The sequence below is a fragment of the Physeter macrocephalus genome, chromosome 13 (genome assembly GCF_002837175.3).
Source record: "Physeter macrocephalus isolate SW-GA chromosome 13, ASM283717v5, whole genome shotgun sequence".
NCBI classification, from domain to species: Eukaryota; Metazoa; Chordata; class Mammalia; order Artiodactyla; family Physeteridae; genus Physeter; species Physeter macrocephalus.
The window spans coordinates 16,442,341-16,466,804 of NC_041226.1; the positions used below are offsets into that span (position 1 = coordinate 16,442,341).

Consider the following 24,464-nt stretch of genomic DNA (forward strand, 5'->3'; position numbering starts at 1 on the left):
CTTGGAGTACAGAGTACATTCCACTCTTTTAGGGCTCAGTATGGTCACATCATGAGGCTAAGAATATTTAACAATTTCTCACCATATGTTAGTTTCAAACTAGGTAACACATGACCCTGAGGGATTGAAACATCTTTAATTCTACAGCTCTTTTAGTGGTCAGTATATACATGTTTAATTTACTTTCAGGACATTATCTGGTTCAGACACTGAATCTGCTGGTATCATCCTTATTCTAAACAGTACCTGAAAGCATGGAAAATGAAACATGGTTCCTGAAAAATCCCAAAGATCAATTATATACAGGAAAAAAAAAAAAAAAAAAGGAATGTTTAAGGTCAGTGTTTAAGAATAAACATAGGGGCTTCCCTGGTGGCGCAGTGGTTGCGCGTCCACCTGCCGATGCAGGGGAACCGGGTTCGCGCCCCGGTCCGGGAAGATCCCACATGCCGCGGAGCGGCTGGGCCCGTGAGCCATGGCCGCTGAGCCTGCGCGTCCGGAGCCTGTGCTCCGCAACGGGAGAGGCCACAGCAGAGGGAGGCCCGCATACCACAAAAAAAATAAAAATAAAAATAAACATATCAGGTTTTCTCCAATAACAAGATGCTTAGCTAAAATCTCCTTTAGGTAACAGCCACCCACCCTTATCATTCATTCTAAGATTTTGAGTTCTTTGCTGTAAATTAGGAAGTATTCAATGTGATAGGTATGCATATCTGTAAGGTTTTTCAACCTGCTCCAGCCCAATTCACCTTACCTATCTTACACACACCATTACCTTAATCATGTTCTTGAGGCCCAGTTCTGATTGCTTTACTCTGGTTTTAGGCTTGGCTACGTCTTTTAAATGGAAACTATTGATCAGACCTGCATATGTCTTTAGAATAAATTTTGTTAGAAAAATCATGCGTTTTGGTAACTATGTATGACATCTATCAACTTGATCATTCTTTAAATAGTACCAAGAAGTGTTAACAACCCTTAACCTCCCTTCTAAGTGTCTTGTAACAGTTATGCATGATCCAAGTGAGCACATAGCACTAGAGTATTGGAACTGATGCTTCTCCAAAGGCAAGGGTGGCCTTAATTAGGGTGGGGATAGAGGAATAGTGGATGAGGTAGGGCAAATCACATGGGCATTAATTTGATTCTAGTAATTTGCATAGCCTCTTGTTGTGGTTTAATGGAAGTAACTTTTTTTTTAATTGGAGTATAGTTGATTTACAATGTTGTGTTAGTTTCTGCTGTACAGCAAAGTGAATCAATTATACATATACATATATCCACTCTTTTTTAGATTCTTTTCCCATACAGGTCACTACAGAGTATTGAGTATACTCGAGTTCCTTGTGCTATACAGTAGGTTCTTATTAGTTATCTATTTAATATATAGTAGTGTGGGAAGTAACTTTTTCATTGTACCCATTGACACATTTAGCAGACACACCTTCACTTATTTATTCATATCATAGTTCTGGAGTCTAGGGTACATTTACATAATTAAATACACAAATATTCTGAAAGCACTGATAATCACACTGGCCCCTATCTCATAATTTTGTCTGGAATATGACTTTGTAAAATACCCTGAAAATTATTAAAGTGTATGAAGCTCTGTAGTATTTTATATGTCTGAAATATTCATTAAAAAAAATCTATTAAACCTGACAACCTATTCTTGGGTTCAAGAGGCAAAACAGTTTTGTTTTGCCTTTAAAAACTTTTTTCTTTCTTAAAAAAAAATTCTTGGCATGTGGAGCTTGGGAATATTAGCAGTAGATAATAAATAATTCAGAATTGGGAGACTACATGAGGGGTATAAAGGCACTGTACTGGGAAAAGTATCTAAGATAATAAAACCACTTCTTTAGATCTTATTTAGATATAGACTTTGTACCTATTAAATCTAAATCATATTTAGATACAAATAATTACTATAAAAGAACATGTAACATGTAGTTTGTTATGCACAACTGGAAATAAGAATGTGAATCACCACTGCTGTAGGTTCAAAACAGCATGTTTGGACCACTCAAAAGCAGTGTCTTACAGGAATTAATAGTCACTCAATTTCTCCAGGGAGACAGTAGCTTACATATTGCTTTGACATTCTTCATGGTATCAAATATTCAGAAACAAACAAACATTTAACACCACATTAGGAACACTGAAAGGAAACATATATGCAAATTTTCTAATGATAGGTTTGTGATAAATGAAAATCATTTTGAAGAAATTACCTTAAAAAATGTTTTGTGGAATTTCAGAATCCTTTCTTCCTTTCCTATATCCTCTACTTTTGCTCTGTCCATTTCAATTTATCTCCAGTCCCATGATTTTCTTTGGGTAGATGGGTAGGCTGAGTGGGCAATGGTAATAAATCTTACTTCAAAGACTAGCTATAAGATAAGAAAAAGCACTGGGCTGGGGGTCAGAACTCCCGGGTGGTAATCCTGATTTTGTCATTAAACAACTTTGTGATACTGACAGAATCAAAGTTCTTTAAATTGTTCCTGTCTGTAAAGTTGAAAATAAGAGAAAATTGGACTGGAGAATTTGTAGGGCTCCTTCCAGCTCCAATTTCCACCAGTTTTTCTTTTCTAAATTGAATACTCTCCAACACAAAGCTACTCTGGTGTGTCAGAACATCCTGGGACTCTGTTTTGGTGCTTTTTGATCTGAGGACAGAAGATGGCCTGCAGACGAATCAATGATGTAACTGGAAGCAGATAACGAAGCTGGGTGGATTGATGAATGGACGAGAGGAGACTGGAAAGGAAAAATGTACCTCTTTCACATGCCCCTAACACAAAGGTGTATCAGACTGTGAAGGAGGTCAATTTAATGAACTGGAAGGAACTGATTATGTATGCAGAAATGCCAAAAGTTATAGTCTCAACAGCCATATCTGCACATGTATATATTCACTTTTCCATGCTAGTTATTCAGGATAGGAGACCTGTTAAATTATACTGATTCCTAGTTACTGGCTTAGTAACAAGAATCTACATAGGATCATAATGCATTGATAAAGATAGGATTCTAGAAGACATTTACTATAGTTACCTTTAAAGTAACTTGTATAATTTTCAAAGTACTTTCACATACTTTCTGTGTTCCCTGTTTTCATGACAACTATGAAAGGCAGTGAGGACAGCCATTACCATCTCCAGGTTACAGAAAAAGAAGCTGACACTCAGAAAGATTAGGGAGCAGCTTTAGTGTCAAAAGGTCAGATGTTTGTAAACGATGAAGCCGAGGTCAGGTCCAGCTATTGTACCTGCTAGTCCAGTGCTCTTTTCAAAATGCCACCTCACTATCTGACGATGCATGATGTGGAAGGATCCAAATATTGTATCTTCAGTATCAGAAAAACAACTTACCGCGATGTTCTGACTTAGGCCTCCTGAATGACTTCAAAGAGCTGACTTCCAGCCTCTGGGACGTGAAAACGTTAAGGGATAATGAGAGGTCCATAAAAATGTAGTGATAGCACTAAACATAAAACTATTTTCACAAATACCTAGTTAATGGAAAGGATTATTGGCAGCACCCTGGTCTCCACATGCCCACGCACACACATGGAGCAATCACAGTGAGCCTGTCTTTTGACTACATGCTTTTAGAACATGATTAAGTCTGCTTAAAGTTTTTGTTCTTTTAAGAGGATCATTAGATTCAAAAATTTTACCCACAATATTGCTTGAATTTAAACGTACCAGAATTCTTCTGTGTTCCAAAAATGTCAAAATAATTCTAAAGTACTAATCAATTATCAATCACCCATTTTTTTCCCCAATATTTCCCTTTTTCTAAAAGGAAATTCTCTTTCCTGGTTTCTAAAGTAAAGTGATTTGATAAATAGGATTTTAAAAATATGGATTATACCAAAATTAAGATTGTTCATTTTTTTCTTTCAGACCCATATTTTTCAAAATTCGAGATCAAACACTAGTCTAAAATTTTTATATTTAAACTATATAAGGTTACCTTTTCCATTTAGGTAATTTTGCCTGTTTCCGCTGAAATAAATACCTTGGTTATATACATACTGCTGAGGGCCTTGCTTAGATTAACTTTATTACAATAGGGAATGAGTTTAGAAAAATATTAACATATGAAGGTATCTAACCATTTTATATAAAATATCTTTAGTTTGTACAGATATGGAATTACTGAAATAATTTTTCCACAGACGTCAGGAATGTCACTTCAAACTCCTGATCGGAGAATCTGCTTACAGATGCACGAGCATTGTTCCTGATTTGGAGTCTCTTTTCCGCAGACATGGAAAGAATATGGGCCATAGTCTCAGCATAGTCTTCTTCACTTTCAGCCAGAAACCCAGTTCTCTCGCCTTGGTGAGGAACGACAATGTCGAGCTTCGGGCCCCCTGAATTGTGTGCAAGGACAATCGTGCCGGCTGCCATACACTCAACAATTCCTGAGAAACAGAAATCATGTCGTCTTTTAAGTTTCTGAATGTGTTCATAAGAACAAGGATGAGCAGAACCCTTTACAAAGTTTAAATGATTCATGGGCAATTTAAGTAAATGTATGTCTACAAATTTACTCATTTAACTTCCCTGGTGAAAATAAAATAATTTAAAGTTTTTTAGTTATCAAAGCTTCTTAATAATGCTACTTGTCTTTACTAAAACAGACAAGTAGATAGAAGGATAGTCTATAAAAAGTAAATATACTGCAGATAATAAAACAAAGAAGACTAGAGAATGTTATTAGCAAGATGGTAGATAACTAGTGGATATGAAAAGATAAAAGGGGGTAAAAAAAGATATCAAAAACATTAAAAGTTGAGTATCGGTGTTTTAATCTCATCGAAAGAAAATCTCTGATTGTGACATTTTTCCTGGTATGTGAAGCAACCCATTGGCAAAAGTGTGTATATTTTTCTTTCTATTTGTACGATTATATTTAATGATATTCTTTTCTTTGTCAAAGACTCTCACTGTAGGCAGTGCTATTTCTTGTGCCTAAGAATGTCTCTGAAAGTTGCATCACTAATGATGCTTGCCAAGTTCAGTGTACAGAGAGTTTCTCATATCCTATTCAAGTTAATATCAAGCACATGTGAATGCTTTAGGGTGAGGCTGTAGTACAGAATGCATAAATTTTGTCCCCAGGAAATCTGAGACAAAGCAGGTGCTGGATGGGGTTTTCTTCCTCTTCCATGAGCTGTGTTAATTCTATCTTTGGTAGGCCTTATGCTTGAATAAACCAGATGTCTAATCAATAAATTATTTTCATGCTCAGAATTTCAGGGGTTTTTTTTGTTTTTTTTAGAATTTCAGGTTTTTGTACTCTAGCGCAGGTTGGTCTTATTTCTTACTGTAAGAAAACTTAACAGCAATGTGATTTAAGGTTTTGTTGTGTTTTTTAAGAGGGGGATGTGAGTGATTTAATTCATGGGTACTTTTAGAACCTGAAAGATAATCCCATTGCCTTTATTTTTCTAATTAAAGAATTCCTAAATACTTTGAAACTATAAAATATTCCTGAATAAGAAAAAACAAAGATATCAAAAACAAAATGTTCAAATTACAGCATTAGGAGAAAACAGGAAAAAAGTAAGCCATCTTCGTGAGGCACACTAAGTAAGGCTGGTGCTTTTGTTACTGCCTGGATTTCTGGCAAATCTGAGACAACTGTGTGCAGCCCGATAGCAGTGCTGAACTAAATGAAAGTTTTGATTAGTTTCTGCCAAATGATGTAGGTGAGGATATAAACTATTCTAGCCAGCCTTTCTTACCCATGTTTCTAGAGAGAACTAAGCCCTTCAGAAAATGATTTAGTTTACTGTTTTCTTACTTCTCCAAAGGATGGTACAGAGCTGATATCATCCTAGATGCACAGGAGAGAAGTTAAATCATTAACAACTATTTCTTCAACACGGGCGAAATCTCTACAGAATTTTCTGCTAATGCTTTAATTTGAACTCTTATTTGAAAAATATGGATTACACCATAATATTCCGTTCCAGGCTAGATACTGTTCCTCTGTACTTTCTTAGAGACTTTGACCGAATCAATGTTACCCTCTCCCTCTAGAATCTTCCACTTCTCCCTCTCTACTGGCCCCTTCCTATCAGCCCTTAAGCTAGTTCAAACTCGTAAAAACAAAGTCTCCGTGAGGGTGTACACACACACACACACACACACACACACACACACACACACATCTCTCTCTCTCTCTCTCTCTCTCTCTCTCTCTCTCTCTCTCTCCAGGTCACAAGTCCTCCCCTGGCCAAGGTCTCTCGTTCCATCTTTCACAGATAACTCAGGGCCAGCGTGGTCTGCGCTCGCCAGCTCCACTGGCTCATCTGCACTCAGCGCTCCACTCACCCCCCACCAGTGACCCTCACGCCCACTCCTCCGTCGACAATGCTCTCACCCAGGCGCCCCCCATGCCCTCATCTTGCCCAGCATCTGGGCAGCACTGGAATATGGAATATGTCGCCCTTTCCCTTCTTCCCTAAACCCTCACTTCCCTTGGTTTCCATGACTCTCTGCCTGGTTTTCTTCCTTCTCCTTCACTGGCTACCTTTCTGCCAACTTGTGGCCTCTCTCTGTTCTCAGCCTTTTGCACTGCGGGCCTCCTGTTGCTCTACAGACTCCCCTTAGGCCACCCCGTCCACATCCACGTCCACGCCCACCGGGCTGCGGTACCCACCTGGACAACTCCCGAGTCTGTATTCCTGGGCCAGCCCCCTCTCCTTACTTCAGACTCACAAGTATGAGGCCTGCTGGACGCACACACGTCCCTCAGCCAATTCCACTCCGCGTGCTCGAAACTCAGCCCCTCACGTGCCTCCGCTCTTGGAGGCCTCTGTGGGCGAAAGCCACCACCATTCACATGGCTGTCCAAACTGAACACCTGAGGCCATTCCAGTAATAAGCACACAATCAATAAAAGAACCAAAAGGTTCTTCTGAGGAGCCTACCTGGAGACAGGGGTTCCCGGCCTTTGATGCACAACAGAATCACCTGAGGGGCTTTACCAAAACACCTCCACCTGGGCCCACCCAGAAATTCTGATGTGGCTCCTCAGTAGGATTAGCGTGAGGCCCAGGAATCTGAACCAGCACACAGATGGGGTTAGGTGGGAAGAGAAAATACAGTAGTTAAGAGCAGAGGCTGTCTGGATTCGAATCTGGGCTCGATCTCTTACTGTGTGACTGAGCTTAGGCAAGTTCTAAACCCTCTCTGTGTCTGAGTTTATAAAATGGAAATAATCATAATACCTATTAAGTGAAGTTCCAGAGAGAGTTAAATCAGATAATACTTGTAAAGACCTTGAGAGTGACCACCACACAGTGAGTGGTCAATAAACATTAGCTATTATTATTGATTATATATTTTACAGGGTCTCAAATGAGGAAAAGCACACTTGGTGGACTCGGGGAAGAGACTGAGGACTTGCTAAAAACTTCCGGAATATTATCATTTTATCAAAATCACCTAAAATGTATATCTCATGGCACCAAACAAGTTGTTTACAGGACAAACTCACCAATCCCAAAATGCTCGTTCCACATGGTATGCAGACCAACTGTTGCTTCAGACAAGTAATTCTTTAATTCATCAAATGGAATGTTTATTTTAAATTCCACGTCTTCTTGAACTCCTAGGTCCTCAGAAAGCCTTCTCAGTTGGTTTACCCTAAGTTCATCGTCTTGGTTACGACAACCTCCAATGAGGACAAGTTTAAGTGGAGGAAGTGACTCAGCCTCCCTTTTATTCAGCAATTTAGCAAAGGCTCTGATCTGCAGAGGATGATTCTTTTCAGGCCTGAACTGGCCAATCGAAACCAGTAAATGTCCTGAGGTTGTCTTCTCCTTGTGTAAGGGAATGTCCAGAAACGTCTGCACATCACAAGGTGGATAAACAATATCAGTGCAATTCCCAACCTTCCACAGTGAGAGAATATGGTTTAGCGTCCAAGAAGAATTGACCATGACGACATCACTGCAAGAACCAGCAAGCCCATATATAAAAGCAAATAAATAGTAGTAGACAAGCTTTACTTTGCTGAGAAAAGGATTCCTGGTGATGAAGGCTGCATTGTTAAATCCGACATTTTGATTCTTCACTACAGAGAGCATGTCCGTGCTGATGGTGGGATAATGAACATAGCTTCCAACTCGGCAACCGCCTAAATACCTAAACAGGGGAAGCGTGAAAGCATAGCCCATCGAATCGATGTAAACATCGGGAACACACTGCATCAGAGCTTCCCAGCCAAGAAAAATGGATCCCAGACTTTGACCCAGCAGTGTGAAATGAGGATAGAGTGAATCTTCCACGAGGTAGCGCTTCCTTAATAAAACAAACTTCACTGGGCAAGTTAATCTGATGTTAAATCTTCTGAAAGCACCTTCCAGGATCTGTTGACCACTCACATCAGCATCACCAGTATAAACAACATAAACTGCTTCAGGATACCTAAAACAGAATGTAACAGTTAAGAATTTCATTAGTTTAGGTTAAAATCAAGCAAAACATTGTAGATAATTATTTTCTCACAATCATAAAGAAGCTTATTTTTAGACTAAAAAAATGTTTTCCACTGTTTTTTACTGACTCCACTCTCTCCTGGGTCTTCCACTGCCCTACAACTAAAATGTCAGCCCTCCAAAGGAGACTTCTAGTTCTTTGCTTTTCTCTCCACTAAGAGTTTTGCATACAGTGGACATCAACAGAATTACTGATTTATAAATGAGACATTTTCATTTTTAAGAAGTATTCAAAAAATTTGGACAACTTTCTCAGCATTATAATAGTAATGAAATATTAATAAAATATTCATAAACAAGAGTTAAAATTCACTAAAGGTATCTTTAGATAGGATCATAAATGCTAAAGCATTTGTGTTTTTAATCTGAGAAATGCACAAAGGTTTTAAAAGCTAGACCTTGTGCCTGCATCACAATTAGATATAATTATAATGGAAATATGGAAAAGTACATTCTTATGATTTTAACACTTTGGCCTCACTCTGGCTGTGTTTATAATTATTCTCTGAGTCATATAAAACATTTATTAACTATCTAGTGTGAGCTACTAGGTTCTAGGGAATAAGGGATGATGGAGAGTCTTTATCCTCGAGGAGCTCAGTCCAGTGGAGAGAACAGATATATAAACAAATAATGTGCTGTGTACTGATGAAGAGCCCAGGATGCTGTGATGTCTAAAGGATGAGCATCTAGTCGCTTCTCCCTAGCCCCCCTCCCAGCAACTAGATTGAGCCTTTTAAAATGTAAAAAGGATGGTCATCTCTGGCAGCTTAAAGATGGCCACAAAATCTTTGACACTTTTCCCGTTGAGAGGTGGATCTATGTCCCCTCCCCTGGAGAAACAGTGGGCTCCTGACTGCTTTTACCAATAGAATATGGCAAAAGTGACATTGTGCCAGTTTCTGGACCCAGGCTCTAAGAGACTGACACCTTCTACTTCACTCTAAGGGGAGACAGCTGTCCTGTAAGAAGTCCTGCTTTCCTGACACCGCCATGTTGTGTGCAAGCCCAAGCTAGTCACACGGAGAGGCTGCTTGGTGACGGAGATGCCTGACCCAGTCATCCCAGCCCAGGAACCATATCTGTGAGTGAAGAAGCCTTCCGACAACTCCAGCCCCAGCTGCCATCTAACTGCAACAGTTTGAGCGTGAAGGACTCCAAACAGGGCCTGTCAACTTCCAAACCCTGAGAAATAATAATAAATTCTTGCTTTAAGCCATTCAGTTTGGGGTGGTTTATTAAGCAGCAGTAGATAAGCAGGATATCTGTTTAAAACCCTCATATGGTTTTCCACAGCACTTGGAATAAAGTCTAAACTCCTCACCCTGCTCGCTCAAGCCCTGCGTACTGGGCGCCGCCTCCCTCTGGAACCCCCTGCCCCCCAACTCGCTCACTTGCTCAGCAGGGTTCAGCCAAACTGGATTCCCTTCTCTGAACAAGCCAGGCTCCTTGCAGTCTTAGGGGACTTGCAGCAGTTGCTCCCTCTGCTTTGAATTCTCTTTTCTCACCCTCACTGTCTTTTCATAAAGTGAGCAGGAGAGCATATGTTTAGAACATGGGCTCTAGGAACTCAGTTCCCTTGCCTGTCAAATGAGGATAACAGTAACCACCTCGCTAGGTTGTAATGAGGACTGAGTCACCTAACACACGTTAAACACTTCAAACCATGTCCGGCAGACAGTAAAAGCTCAGTAAATGTCAGCTATTTTTTTTTTTTTGCGGTACACGGGCCTCTCACTGTTGTGGCCTCTCCCGTTGCGTAGCACAGGCTCCGGACGCGCAGGCTCAGCGGACATGGCTCACGGGCCCAGCCGCTCCACGGCATGTGGGATCTTCCCGGACCGGGACACGAACCCGTGTCCCCTGCATCGGCAGGCGGACTCTCAACCACTGTGCCACCAGGGAAGCCCCAACGTCAGCTATTTTTGTCGGTCAGAATTTAGTTGTGCTATTTCCTCAGACTGTACCTAATTTACTCAGTCTAAAGGGTGGAGTCACTCTCATATTACCCTATTTGAATTTCTTATATAACACTTCTCACCATTTGGTATTTTCCGTTTATTATCTTGTCTCTCTCTCAACTGAAATCTAAGGTCCATAAGAGGGATTTGATCCATCTTGTTCACCATTTAAATTCAACCCCTTAGAACAGTGCTTGATATTGGTTGGCCAAAAAGTTGGTTCGGGGTTTCTGTAAGATGTTACAGAGAAACCCGAACGAACTTTTTGGCCAACCCAATACATAGTAGGTCCTCCCCGCTTCCCCCACTCCCTAAATATAGGGAGATTGAAGGAAAAGTGTACTGTAGCTTATGCTGAGTCAGGAAAGACTTGTAGGACTTCCCTAAGGAGAAAAAGGTTATTTCAGAAAAAAAGCAACACTAGATGGAAAGGCAAGGAATCTTGAGAGGGCGTGACGCTCCTAGGTCAGTGTGCTGGAGCAAAGTATGTGTGAGGGGATGGGGAGGGATGAGAAGCAAAATGTGGCAGGAGCAAGATGAAAAAGTATCTTCTACGTCATACTAATTATTTGGATTTTTTTTCTCATCAGTCAGGTAGAGGAGTAATAGGGGTTGCGGGGGAGTATGAGTACAGGTATCATGAAACTTGACCACGGCCCTCAAGGGTACTCTAGAGACAAGGCTAATGCACAGTGTTATGAGAAGGAAAGAACAGTATGGACTACAGCAGGAAGGCTTCAACGAGGTGGGAATTAAGCTGGGATTTAAGAAAATTCTCTGGATTTAGGCAGTTATGGGAGATGGCAGAGGATACACAGGGACGGTGGCTAGAAGCCAAGAAGGGCCAAGAATGCAGAAATGTGGAGCTAAGGGCATTACATGGGAAGACTCTGAAACTGAATGAAGGGCGTGTGCCAGGAAGTAGGGTCGCCATGGAAGGATAATTTTCCTCTTATCATAAACAATAATGAAACCTGTATTTTGCTGTGCCTTTTTTTTTCTTGTGGGATAGGGCTGGGGAGAAGGAAGCCTAGAACATTAAAAGATGTGTAACACCTAATTCTTTCTAACATGGTAACTTACTTAAGACTATCCAACTGATAATGATATCAAAATCAGAATCAAATAGATGCTTTCAGAGAGATTATTTCCTGTGTGCCACCACTGACTAAAAGTATTCAGGTTTAAAGTGCTTCACAGTACTTGGTATATTTCCTGTTTAGTATTCAATCTCTTCTCCACATACTCTCTCAAGTTATCCCCACTAAATTATGCCATAAAAAGGCAGATACTTTCCCTTTCTGTTTCTTTATCATATCAAGTAAAATGCAGTAGGATACTGTAAGACAGGTTGGCATATGAGCAGTGTTTCCTTACTGAAGAATAGTTTAAAAAAGGAATCCCTGGCTATGACTAGAGAAAGATACATTCTGGGTGATGATTTTTTTACAAAAATAGTAACAATATACCAAATGTTAAGAAAGATGCATACCTACTTTTTCTGTAGAGCCCTTAAGGCACACCATAACACTCTTTCTCCTCCTCCGCCAGCGTTGCAGTAGGGATGGAAAAATGCAATCACCGTTTGATTTTTCCCAGTTTTGCTAGCTGAGCCCGACTTTTTCTTTCTCTGTAGCAGCAGTCTGATTCCCCAAAGGACAATGAGTAAACACACACATAAAACTCCACATACAATTAGCCCAGGGAAGAATAATGAATAAAAAAACCTGAAATGAGAGGGGAAGGGGGGTGAAAATGGATATAATGCCCATTAAAAAAAGAAAGGCTACAAATTAAAGTCTACTTTCACATAACTGCTTTATATATTAGCAGCAAAGAAAATTTTTATAGCTTGTGGTCTAACAAAATACTCAGTTATTAAAATTCTAATGCTACAAAATATCTAATGTCAAAAGTGCAGGTCCCCTTTAATTCCACAGCATGCTGGCAATTCAACGTATTTTTTCTTTTTAATCAGCAGTAAAAATCAATGTGGAGCCACCTTTCTCCTAACTCAGTATATATGTTAAAGGATTAAAATAAATTTAATTATTAACCTAAACAAATTATGCCTGGGAAAGGCATCTGACCCTCAAAATGACAATATGTAATCCAAAGAAATATTCCATAGTCAATATTCCATAGTTAAAAGTTTAGTGAGACATTAAATCATCTTTATTATCTCACTTTGCCTCAAGCAGAATTTTTTTCTTTTCTTTTTTTTGGCCTTGCCATGTGGCTTGTGGGATCTTAGTTCCCCAACCAGGGATCGAACCCGTACCCCTGCAGTGGAAGCTCGGAGTCTTAACCACTGGACGGCCAGGGAACTCCCAAGTAGAACAATTTTTGACGGAAGGGGAATGGAGCTTAGATTTTTCCAGTTCAATTCTGAGTTTTGCATCTGATCTGTTTACATGACCCTGAAACCACTGTCTTCCCATGTGCCTCTGAATGAGATGCCAAAAATCCACGACCGTTCTACTTCCTGCATGTAGGCAGATTCACTCCCAGTCACTGCTGCAAGATTCTCTATAACTGCCAGGTCGACTGAGGCTCAGCAAAGGACCCAGGCCTGTTCACCACCATATCCCAATGCCTAGCATCATACCTGGCTGAGAAGGCAATCAAAAAACATTTGTTGACTGAATGCAAAATTTTATTACATCCGCAGATGTCTTTTTTTGGGGTGGGGTGGGGTGTGTGTTTCAATACGACAAATGTGTCATACCGAAATGCAAGACTTTTAATAATAGAAACCGTTACCTTGGCTTTCTCACAACCTTATGAAACAGTACTTCATGCGTGTGAGAATTTTTTTTTAACATCTTTACTAGATTATAATTGCTTTACAATGGTGTGTTAGTTTCTCCTCAGATGTCTCTTAAATTATGTTAAATTGTTTTTTCAAGGTATGGTTTTCTCATAGGGTTGGCTAATATAGCTGGTACCTAACAATTTTTTTTAATACACTGCCTAGCTTTTATAAAGGATTTGAGGGGCCTATAAGACATAAAAACAATAAAATACTAAAACTTAAATAATGAGAAGTCAAGACCAGGGAACGTATACGGTTAAAGTATGTTGGGGCATGGGGAGGGGAGCGGAGACGGGGGTGGAGGGCACAGAGATGCAGGCTCTAAATTTGTACACAGTAGTGAACAGCAGATTGGGTTCTGGGCTGCTTAGTGACCAAACCAAATAGGTGGATATTCTGTGTAGCTACATGGTTTTCATTATCCCTAAGTAGAAAACATACAAATTCTTTAGAGGAATAAATATTTTATTGATATTTAGTTTTGAAATAAATTTCTCATGTGGGATTTCCTATTATGAACAAGTCCATTACTTGATGATTTGGTCTCAGGACACCTTTATACTCTTATAACCGTAAAAACTCTTAGAAACCGCTGAGGACTCCATACAGTTTTTGTTTACATCAGGTTTCTCAACCACAGCACTACTGACATTTTGGACCAGATAATTCTTTGTTGTGTGCATTACAGAATGTTTAACTGCATCCCTGGTCTTGACGCACTGGATGCCAGGAGTATCCTCCCAACCAGGACAATCAAAAATATCTTGAGACACTGCCAAATGTCCTGCAGGGGCAAAATCACCTCTGATTGAGAACCACTGTTACACTGATTATATCTACCAATATTTAACATATTAGACATTAAAACTGAGAAACTTTTAAAAAATTATGAATCCATTAAAGAAATAAATCCATTACATAACATAAACATTTTTATTTTAAAAAACTTATGTTTTCTAAACCAAAAAAAGTAGTAAGGAGGGTGTCACTGTTTTTAATGTCTGGCTTAACAGAAGACAGTGGCTTCTCATACGTGCTTCTGCATTCAATCTGTAATGATATGTTGTTCTGGTTCAAGTATACGAAGAAAACCCAGGCTCACTCACATATGTAGGAGGAAAAGAGAGGAGTATTTTTAAATGGCCTATTCTGGCTACGAATATTCTTCTGTAATACTATACCAAATTAGACAAGTGGCAATTTCTTAACAGTCAATTGCAACATGGAATCTGAAACCCTATCAATGCCCTTTCCATGCTCTGTTACAGTGAAATCTATTGGTTTATCTTGCCCTTTGAATGGAACTTTTCTGTATATGTGATTTTGTAACATTGTGACTTATTTGGGCAATATTGGTTCATGAGTTATGGAGAGCTTCCAAATGTTGACACATTTCTTTATACAATACCCCAAAATCACATTTGTTAAGATTACTACCCATCTCATCAGAAAAAATCTTTTAAGTATTGGAAAATGGTCAAGGTCAGAATGGCAGATACAAGTTTCCCAAAATTCTAACTTTCACTTGAAAACTCAAACTTTATCATTAGCAACAAATTCTGTCACTTGTTTTCTTTGTTTCTGTTTTTTTTTTTTTTTTTTTGGCCGCACACACAGCTTCGGGGATCCCCGACCAGGGATCGAACCTGTGCCCCCTGCAGTGGATGCGCAGAGTTCTAACCACTGGACTGCCAGGGAATTCCCAGTCACTTGTTTTCTTTGAAGTGATAGGGTCAATCATTCATTTTCAAGAAAATATCTACTAAATACCCAAGTCAGTTTGTCTGTCAGTCGGTCTTTCAAATAAAAACTGTGTCCTGTAAAAAGTAGGTGTCTAATTCAACTTGCAATGTAGACAATCATAAAAGAGGTTTTCCTTGAGATAACCACTTTACTTTGGTATGTCGAAGTGCTTTATGTGTTCCCCCCATTTTGTCATATAGAATATTAAAAAGATATGTACTCAAGGGTTGAGATTTAAGAAAATTAATAATTTTTACTGCTTCATCAAGGACACTCTTAAGAAAAACTGACTTTAGCAAGTGCATGGAGGTGAAACACCATGACTACTAGTACAGTTTGATGTCACTGCCTTGATTTGTGCTAAGTAGCAGTTTTATCCACCATTACTTTTGCACTATCAGTGCAAATGTCAACAAAATGAAAGAGGCAAACGTTATCCCAACATTATTATAAAAATAATTTTGACCTTGAGGACCCACTGAAAGGGTCTTGGGGATTTGCAGGGGTCTATGGACCACACTTTAAGAACCACTGCTGTAAAGGATGAAGAGAGTTTGACAGAAGTGGTAAGATTGGCCACTTAATGTTTGGAATATATCAGTTCATAAAAGCCGTATTATCTTGGATAGTTAGCTTTCCCAGGACAAGACAAAAAGTCTGTTTAGGGCTTCCCTGGTGGCGCAGTGGTTGAGAATCCATCTGCCAATGCTGGGGACACGGGTTCGTGCCCCGGTCCGGGAAGATCCCACATGCCGCGGAGCGGCTGGGCCCGTGAGCCATGGCCACTGAGCCTGCGCGTCCGGAGCCTGCGCTCCGCAACGGGAGAGGCCACAACAGTGAGAGGCCCGCATACCGGGAAAAAAAAAAAAAAGTCTGTTTAATTTAAAATGTAGCTGACTCACAGAATCCAAAGATTTTTATAACATTTCCTTCAAATGACTTAAGTGGGAAAATAAATGTGATAGGATTTTCAAACTGAACTATTCAACTGAAAATCAGAAAAAAAATCATATTAATGACTAAAGTTGAATCAGTCCTTTGTTTTGAGTCTGTTAGTTTCAAAGATACACATACAGGTTCTATAAAGAAATTTATTAAACATCCTACAGTACTTGCACATCAAAATTAACAATTTTAGAATTCGTTTAAATATAACTAAAATGTGTGCCATTAAATATTTATTCATATATAAACACAAGACTTTAAAAACATAACTGTAATCAACAGTGAATCATTCCATTCAGCAAACTTTTATTTAGTCATTATTATGTGCAAAGCAGGGAGTTCGGGATATTTCAAATGGCAGGGAAGAATATGAACGCTCTGAAAATAGACTTTTCTGTTCCAATGATTTAAATAATCATTACAGAATTTGAAGTAGAGGGGGCAATAATGAAGAAATAATACCTGAATTTTGGAGAGAATACATATACACTGCTATTCAGGATGCTATCGTATTAATGATAAAATTTCAACCTGAACAAAAATATGTCGGTGTTAAAAGAGCTGTGTAGGTAGAATATACTAGGTCTTCTGTTTTACTAGTGTAAGTCAACACACGTAAAATACAGTAGTATTACAACAACAAATGTGGAAAAAAGGTCTGGGAGTTTTTTCACCAAAATGCTAACAATAGTTATCTCTGGATGGTAGCATTCCTGAAGACTTCTGTTTTGCTCATTTATTTCCTAACTTTTCTACAAGAAACAACGTATTACCTATGCAATGACGACGAGGTAAAAATATTTTATATAACTATTCTTACATCAATCAGAAAAGAAATCAATGGAAAATCAAGAAGAGGATTCAACATAAACTTGACATTTAAATGACATGCTAACAATGACAGTTCTGGTGAGTGAAAAGAAGACAAAATAAGACAAGAAAAAGGAAGACCCGGTTTCTTCTTCACCAAAAAGAGCATGATAGATTGGAAAATGATTCGTGGCTCAGCCATAAAGGAAAATGAGGAATGAATCCGAATAATTTATGACAGACGAATAGGAGTGCGAATAAGAGAAAGAAAAAGCTAAAGCCGGGAGGGAAACTCGAGCCCTCAACCAGCAGTGGCGCAGGGAAAGAAAACGCGGTAAACTGAGTCTTTAACGCAGCCTCTTTGTCTATCTAGAAGACACCAAAGGGAGAGGAAACGGTCACTGGCCTTGAGAAAATAGCTTAGATTCGTGACAAGGAAAGCCCTTCCTCCCAAACATTAGTCGCACTGGGAGGACAAGTACCACTGCGGCACGGAAAACGCCTGCGAGCCCACACCACCCGCTCCTCACCTCAATAACTCGAGCAAGCACCAACCCCTTTCGGCGGCCGCCATCTTCCGTCGACTCACGAACTCGGGAAGCGCTTCGTTGTTCCTCTTCTCTATTGGCTCCTGAGGAAGCGTGCGGTCACCCCGCCCACACAGGGGCGATTGTGCATTTCAATTGGTTGCTGGTAGTAGCTTCCCACGGCCTTCCAGCCAATAGAATCTCCCGCGGGGGTGGAGAGGTTTTTCGGCGTGGCGTACTCGGGCCCGGCCCCCCCATGGGCGGAGCCATAGGGGGCGTTGGGCATGGGGAGGGCGTGGCCTGTGATGGACAGCCGGCGCTCCCGCCCTCGGCCCCCTCCCCCACTGAAGACCCCACTCTGGCGCCCCCGCCCCCGGTCTAGAGCCTGCCGCCCGTTGGAGACCAATGGGAAGCTCTTGCGCGTCTCAGATCGATTTTCCAGGTGCGGAGTTCACTCCCGCAGCGGCTGCGGCATTTCGGATCCGCGGCGCCCTGGAGCCAGGCGCGGCGCTCCAGAAGGAGCTGTGCAGAGCAGACCCGAAGCCGGCCCTCGCCACGCCGCACTTTCCAACCGGCGGTGGTCGAGCCTTGGGATCTGCATCTCCCGCCCTGGTCTACGCGGCTCTCCCTCCCTCGTCTACGCGGCTCTCCCTCCCTCCTCTTCTCTCCGGCGCACGCCCGAGGCTGAAGACCTCTGCGCACCGGCCCGAGAGGTAGCGGAGACCCGGGAGGGGGGACGGGCCCGCCTCGCCTGGGTTTCAGCTCGGTCGAGGACGCTCGGGCACCGGCAGGCCCGTCTCCGGGTGTGAGTGAGGGTTCCCGGCCCACCCTCCCCTCTGGTGCTCATCCCTGCGCCCCCCAGGACCAGGGACGCAATGGCGCGCAAGTTTGAATTAGTAGGTGGGATGAGGGCTGACGATTCCTCGTCTGCAATGCAGGTGTCGGTTCGGGTTAGAACCGAACCACGAGGATGCCATCCACTGCTCGCTCCTCTTCTCCCGGGGTTTTAACACCGCGCTTCTCCTCCCCTGACCAGGTGACCTTGGGCTCTGGGCTGCATCACAGAAGAAATTAGTTTCTCCGGGAGATGAAGCCTCAGCAGGAGAGACAGATTACAGATCGTGAAAAGGCAAGTCGGAGAGTGAGTTTCCTTCACGGGGCTCTGTGTGCGCACACCTGCCTGGAGGACCTTTCGCGCCCACCCGCGGTCCTTACTGTGTTCCTTGGTGTGCGCGGGGGAGGCCCGGCGCGTGGTTTGTTAGAACACCCTCTAGGAAGGGCATGCTATTAACTGTTTTTCAGAACAGTTTAAAACGCACCACTTTTCTGTTCGTCTGCTGTTGAGAAGTTTGATGCTGGAGAGGTAAAGTGAGAGTTGAGTTGCTGTGTAAGATCCCTGATTGGTCAGTACGATTAAATTAGCTACCTTGAAAAGTTATTCAAGAGTTGGTGCATAGACCCCTTTATGATCTATCCAGGTTCTGCAACGGTTTTTTGTTTGTTTGTTTGTTTTTGAAGAACTATTTTGAGTTCATTTAAATTATGCAAGTAATACATTAGTGCGGCTTCTTAAAATGCAAAGAGTACAGAAATATTTAGCACGCAAAGCAGATCCATTTTCCAGTCTTTTTCTGCTCATGTACATACGTCTTCATTCATTCAGCAAATGCTCATTGGAAACTTAATATTTTTCAGGCACAGTTTTGAGATGCACAGCGGTGTTAACACGTATCTATCGTGTTAATGCTTATCTATATCTCCAGAGAAATCTTTAGGTTCTTGTGTGTGTGGTTTTAGAATATTAGCTTGTTTTACATAAATGAGTTCATGTAGTGTGTATTTTCCAACCTCCAACCTTTTTTTTTGTTGTTGTTATTTTTATTTATTTTATTTATTTTGGCTGCACCGGGCCTTAGTTGTGGCACGTGGGATCTTTTTTTATTTAGTTGTGGCACGCAGACTTCTTAGTTGTGGCATGCATGAGGGATCTAGTTCCCCGACCAGGGATGGAACGTGGGCCCCTGCCTTGGGAGTGCAGAGTCTTACCCACTGGACCACCAGAGAAGTCCCCCTCCAACCTTTTTATCCCCCCAATTTAACAATATATTTTGGAGATTTTTCATGCTGGTACATAAGCATCTGTGTTACTCAGTTTCACCTCTGCACAGTATGGATGCACCATAGTGTATTTATTCTTTTCTCACGGGTGGACATTCTGGTTGCTTCTGTTTTGACCCCCTCACAAGCCATGCTGTAGTGGACATCCTTGTATGTGATTTTTCATGCTGACCTTTGAGTATTCCTCTAGGATAGGTCCCCAGGCCAGGATTGCTGGTCTGAAGAGTAGCCTGTGCCTTTTCTACAGATTTCAGAAATCAATTCGACAACATTATTGTGCGCCCTTTTGGGGTGAAATTCATCTAGGCCCTGGTGGCGTAGAAATGAAAGATAAATGGATTAATGAATGGGCAGAGAGAGGCTGGTCAATAGATGATTCTTAGTGGGATGACTCTGCGTTTAATGGAGGAGCTGGGAGAGCACCTGTGAGGGAGGAGGGGCAGCCCCTGCCGTGCCCCCATCTCTCTGCCCCGCAGAAAAATCCTTATCTTTCCAGATCAAGCTCAAGACCTGCCTCTTCTTGACACTCTGTAACTGCCTCTGCTCATGCCACGCCTCACCCTCTTCTGGATTCCTTTGATAATGGTATTAGCCAACATGATTGAGCTTACTTTGTGCTGGACACTGTATTGAAGCACTTTATATTCCTCCAGGTACACTCAGTTAATCCTCACAAAACCTTTTGATGTAGGTATTTTCTTGTCATCACCATTTATTCAATAATTTTTTTTGTGTGTGTGGTATGCGGGCCTCCCTCCGCTGCGGCCTCTCCCGCGCGAACCCGGCTCCCCTGCATCGGAAGGCGGAGCGCAACCACTGCGCCACCAGGGAAGCCCTATTCAATAATTTTTTTAGTACAGGCATACCTTGGAGATACTGCGGGTTCAATTCCAGACCACCACAGGAAAGCAAACAGGCATTTTTTGGTTTCCCAGCGCATATAAAAGTTATGTTTACACTATACTGCAGTCTGTAAAGTGTCCAATAGCATTATGTCTAAAAAGAAAATGTGCATATCTTAATTTAAAAATAACTTTATTGCTAAAAAATGCTAACCATCATCTGAGCCTTCAGTGAGCTGTGATCTTTTTGCCAGTGGAGGGTCTTGCCACTGCCAACTAAGAATTGTCACTCGCCACGTGGTTCTACAAGAATGAAGTCACTGGCCACTGCAGTCACTGACCTTCAGCACACCCTGAAAGGAGTTCAGGGCGGAGATCAGGAGTGAGGCACTCTGTGCTTTGGGAAAAACTGGCAGAACAGGCCTTCAGATAGTTAGATATTTTCAGGAGATTTTATGAGCCCAATTTCTTGTATCTTCTCATATCTAGAAAAGCACTAAAATCATTAATGGAGACCTCTTCTCCTCGTGACTAGCAGCAACCTTCTGCCAAAAGGTATGCTTGATTGCATGCATGTCCCCTTCACTGAGATCGTATATATACTGACTCCCCCCCATCCCCCCACCTCACCCCACCCCCTCACCTTCGGTCAATACCTCAGTGTGGATGGCTGCTGACTGATCACGTGGTGGCTGCTGAAGGTAGGGGTGACTACTGCAATTTCTTAAAATAAGACAGCAGTGAAGTTTGCCACATTGGGACTTCCCTGCAGTCCAGTGGTTAAGACTTTGCCTTCCAATGCAGGGGGTGCGGGTTCAATCCCTGGTCTGGGAGCTAAGATCCTATGTGCCTCGTGAGCAAAAAACATGAAACAGAAGTAATGTAACAAATTCAATAAAGACTTTAAAATGGTCCACATCAAAAAAATCTTAAAAAAAAAAAAAGTTTGCCACGTCGATTGACTCTTCCTTTCGTAAATGATTTCTCTGTAGGATGCAATGCTGCTTTGCCTTCCAATGCAGGGGGTGCGGGTTCAATCCCTGGTCTGGGAGCTAAGATCCTATGTGCCTCGCGAGCAAAAAACATGAAACAGAAGTAATGTAACAAATTCAATGAAGACTTTAAAATGGTCCACATCAAAAAAATCTTAAAAAAAAAAAAAAGTTTGCCACGTCGATTGACTCTTCCTTTCGTAAATGATTTCTCTGTAGGATGCAATGCTGTTTTTTTTTTCTTTATACATTTATTTTATTTATTTATTTATTTTTGGCTGCGTCAGGTCTTCGTTGCTGCTCGCGGGCTTTCTCTAGTTGTGGCGAGCAGGGGACTACTCTTCGTTGCAGTGCCTGGGCTTCTCGTTTCAGTGGCTTCTCTAGTTTTGGAGCACAGGTTCTAGGTGCACGGGCTTCAGTAGTTGTGGCACGCAGGCTCAGTAGTTGCAGCACAGGGGCTTGGTTGCTCTGCGGCATGTGGGATCCTCCCGGACCAGGACTCGAACCCGTGTCCCCTGCACTGGCAGGCAGATTCTTAACCACTGCGCCACCAGGGAAGCCCACAATGCTGTTTGATAGCATTTTACCCGCAGTAGAACTTCTTTCATAATGGAAGTCAATCCTCTCAAACCCTGCCACTGTTTTATCAACTAGTTTGGTAAAGTTTATGTAATACTCTGAATCTTTTTTTGTCATTTCGACAGTCTTCACAGCATCTTCACCAAGAGTACATTCCATCTATGAGCAAACCACTTTTTTGCTCATCCTTAAGAAGCAACTCCTCATCGATGAATGCTTATCATGAGATTGCAGCAGTTCATTCAGTTACTTCTTCAGGCTACACTTCTAATTCTAGTTCTCTTGCTTTTCCACCACATCTGCAGTTATTTCCTCCACCGAAGTCTTGAACCCCTCAAGGTCATGAGGGTTGGACTCAATTTCTTCCAAACTCCTGTTAATGTTGATACATTGACCTCTTCCCATGAATCATCAATGTTCTTAATGGCATCTAGAATGGTGACTCTTTTCCAGGTTTTCAATTTACTTTGCCCAGATCCATCAGAGGAGTCACTATCTATGGCAGCTATAGCTTTACAAAACGTATTTCTTAAATAATAAGATTTGAAAGTCGAAGTGACTCCTTGATCCGTGGGCTGCGGAATGGATTTTTTTGTTAGTGGGCATGAAAACAATATGAATTGCCTTGTATTGGATTGGCCAAAAAGTTCGTTCGGGTTTTTCCATAACATCTTACAGGAAACACGAACGAACTTTTTGGCCAACCCAATACATGCTCCTCAGAGCTCTTGGGTGACCAGGTGCATCGTCAATGAGCAGTAGTATTTTGAAAGGAATCTTTTTTTCTGAGCAGTATGTCTCAAATGTGGGCTTAAAATATTCAGTAAAACATGTAGACAGATGTGCTGTCATGTAGGCCTTGTTTCATTTGTAGAGCACAAGTAGATTTAGCATAATTCGTAAAGGCCCTAGGATTTTCCGAAGAGCACTGGCTTCAACTTAAAATCACCAGCTACGTTAGCCTCTAACAAGAGAGTCCGCCTGTCCTTTGAAGTTTTGAGGCCAGGCATTGACTTCTTTCTATTTATAAAAGTCCTAGATGGCATTTTCCAGTAGAAGGTTGTTTTGTCTACATTGAAACTTTGTGGTTTAGTGTAGCCACCTTTGTTCATTATCTTGGCTAGATCTTGTGGACAACTTGCTGCAGCTTCTACATCAGCACTTGCTGCTTTACTTTGCACTTTTATGCTATGGAGATGGCTTCTTTCCTTAAACTTCATGAACCAACCTCTGCTAGCTTCAAACTTTTGTTCCGCAGCTTCCTTACCTCTCTTAGGCTTCATAGAATTGTAGAAAGTTAGGCCCTTTCTCTGAACTGCTGGTTGGTGGAGCAGTCAACACACACATTTTATCAACTAAGTTCATCATCTTATATGGGGGCAGTTTGTGGTGCCCCAAAATAATTATAATAGTAACATCGAAGATCACAGATCACCATAACAAATATAATAATAATGGGAAAGTTTGAAATAATGCAAGAATTACCAAAATGAGGCACAGAGGACACAAAGTCAGCGGATGCTGTTGGAATAATGGTGCTGATAGACTTGCTTGATGCAGGGTTGCCACAAACCTTTGCTTTATTAAAAAACGCATTATCTGTGAAGAGCAATAAACCGAGGTGTGCTTGTATCTACTATGTGCAAGGCATTCTAGGCACTGGGGATCCAGCTGAGACTAAGACCCTGCTTTCAAGGAATTTGTATCCTAGAAGGAGATAAAAAAGAGTAAACAAATAGTGTTATTTCTGGTGCTGAGAAGTGCTCTGAAGTGCATGAATCAGGGTAGGGGCATTAGGATGATGTGGGAGTGGAGATACTCTTTGAAGCAGGTGGTCAGGGAATTCTTCTCGGAGGAGGTGGCATTTGCATGGAGACCCGAATGACTCAGATTTGGGGGCAAGTGTTCTAGGTTGAGGAACTAGAGGGTGTCAAGCTCCTAAGTCAGGAGTGACCTGAATGTTTGAGGAACAGTAAGAAAGCCAGAGTGGCAGGAGCAGAGGGAAGGAGGGGAAGAGGTACAACACGAAGTCAGTGTTCGTCATCTTTACAGTTGGGGAAACTGAGGCAGAGAGAAGTTAGGTAACTTGCCTGAAGTCCTACAGCTGCTAAGAGATCTGGGATTGAGTCCCAGCTTGGCCTTTCTTACTTTCTCAGATGTGTACTTTCTTCCAGACTTACTTGACAATTGGTCCTACCACCTGCTTTGATTAAACTTTTCTTTGCAATATAGCTTTAAATAGAGCTTTTCTTTGCAACTCTGTGCGTCTTGAAAGTGAGTACCAGGTTAGTGTCATTTAAAAAATACTCTCCACAGCACATAATAGGTGACCACAATTGCTCTCGAATAAATGAATTAGAACATGATCCCTTCACCTGGTTTTCTCTTCAGAGGCCTCTCTGTGGGGCATCAGTGACCCTCCCTGAAAGGGAGGTGGCCCATGACCTGGCCTTTAGCCTTCAGTACACGAACATTATGGAGCACCTTCTGTTTGCCTCGTGCTGGGCCAAAGCAGAGGGATGCAAAGATGAACAGAGGTCAGCCTTGTGCTCTTGGAGCCAACAGACATAGGGGCTGGAACCGAGGTGTCCTCACAGTG

The 24,464-nt window shown here is 41.6% G+C and overlaps 1 protein-coding gene and 1 long non-coding RNA gene across 5 annotated transcripts in view; one reads left to right on the plus strand and one right to left on the minus strand.

Moving 5' to 3' along the window:
* LOC102994613 (uncharacterized) overlaps positions 1–7,524 on the plus strand; it is a 40,748-nt gene extending 33,224 nt beyond the window's left edge. For 2 of the 4 annotated variants that reach the window (XR_008618969.1, XR_003682528.2), the window contains exon 6: positions 4,337–4,426. This is a non-coding gene — a long non-coding RNA (uncharacterized lncRNA). Of the gene's footprint in view, positions 1–4,195; positions 4,287–4,336; positions 4,427–7,383 lie in introns of those variants that run through there. The other 2 variants (XR_008618971.1, XR_008618970.1) reach the window with 2 other exon arrangements.
* ALG11 (ALG11 alpha-1,2-mannosyltransferase) lies at positions 341–17,414 on the minus strand. Its single transcript, XM_007108494.4, has 4 exons — positions 17,338–17,414; positions 11,991–12,221; positions 7,531–8,462; positions 341–4,444 (listed from the first exon to the last, which is right to left on the minus strand). The coding sequence occupies exons 1-4, from the start codon at positions 17,379–17,381 to the stop codon at positions 4,173–4,175; spliced, it is 1,479 nt and encodes a 492-aa protein (XP_007108556.1). The 5' UTR covers positions 17,382–17,414; the 3' UTR covers positions 341–4,172.
* Between the last annotated feature and the right edge of the window lie 7,050 nt (positions 17,415–24,464).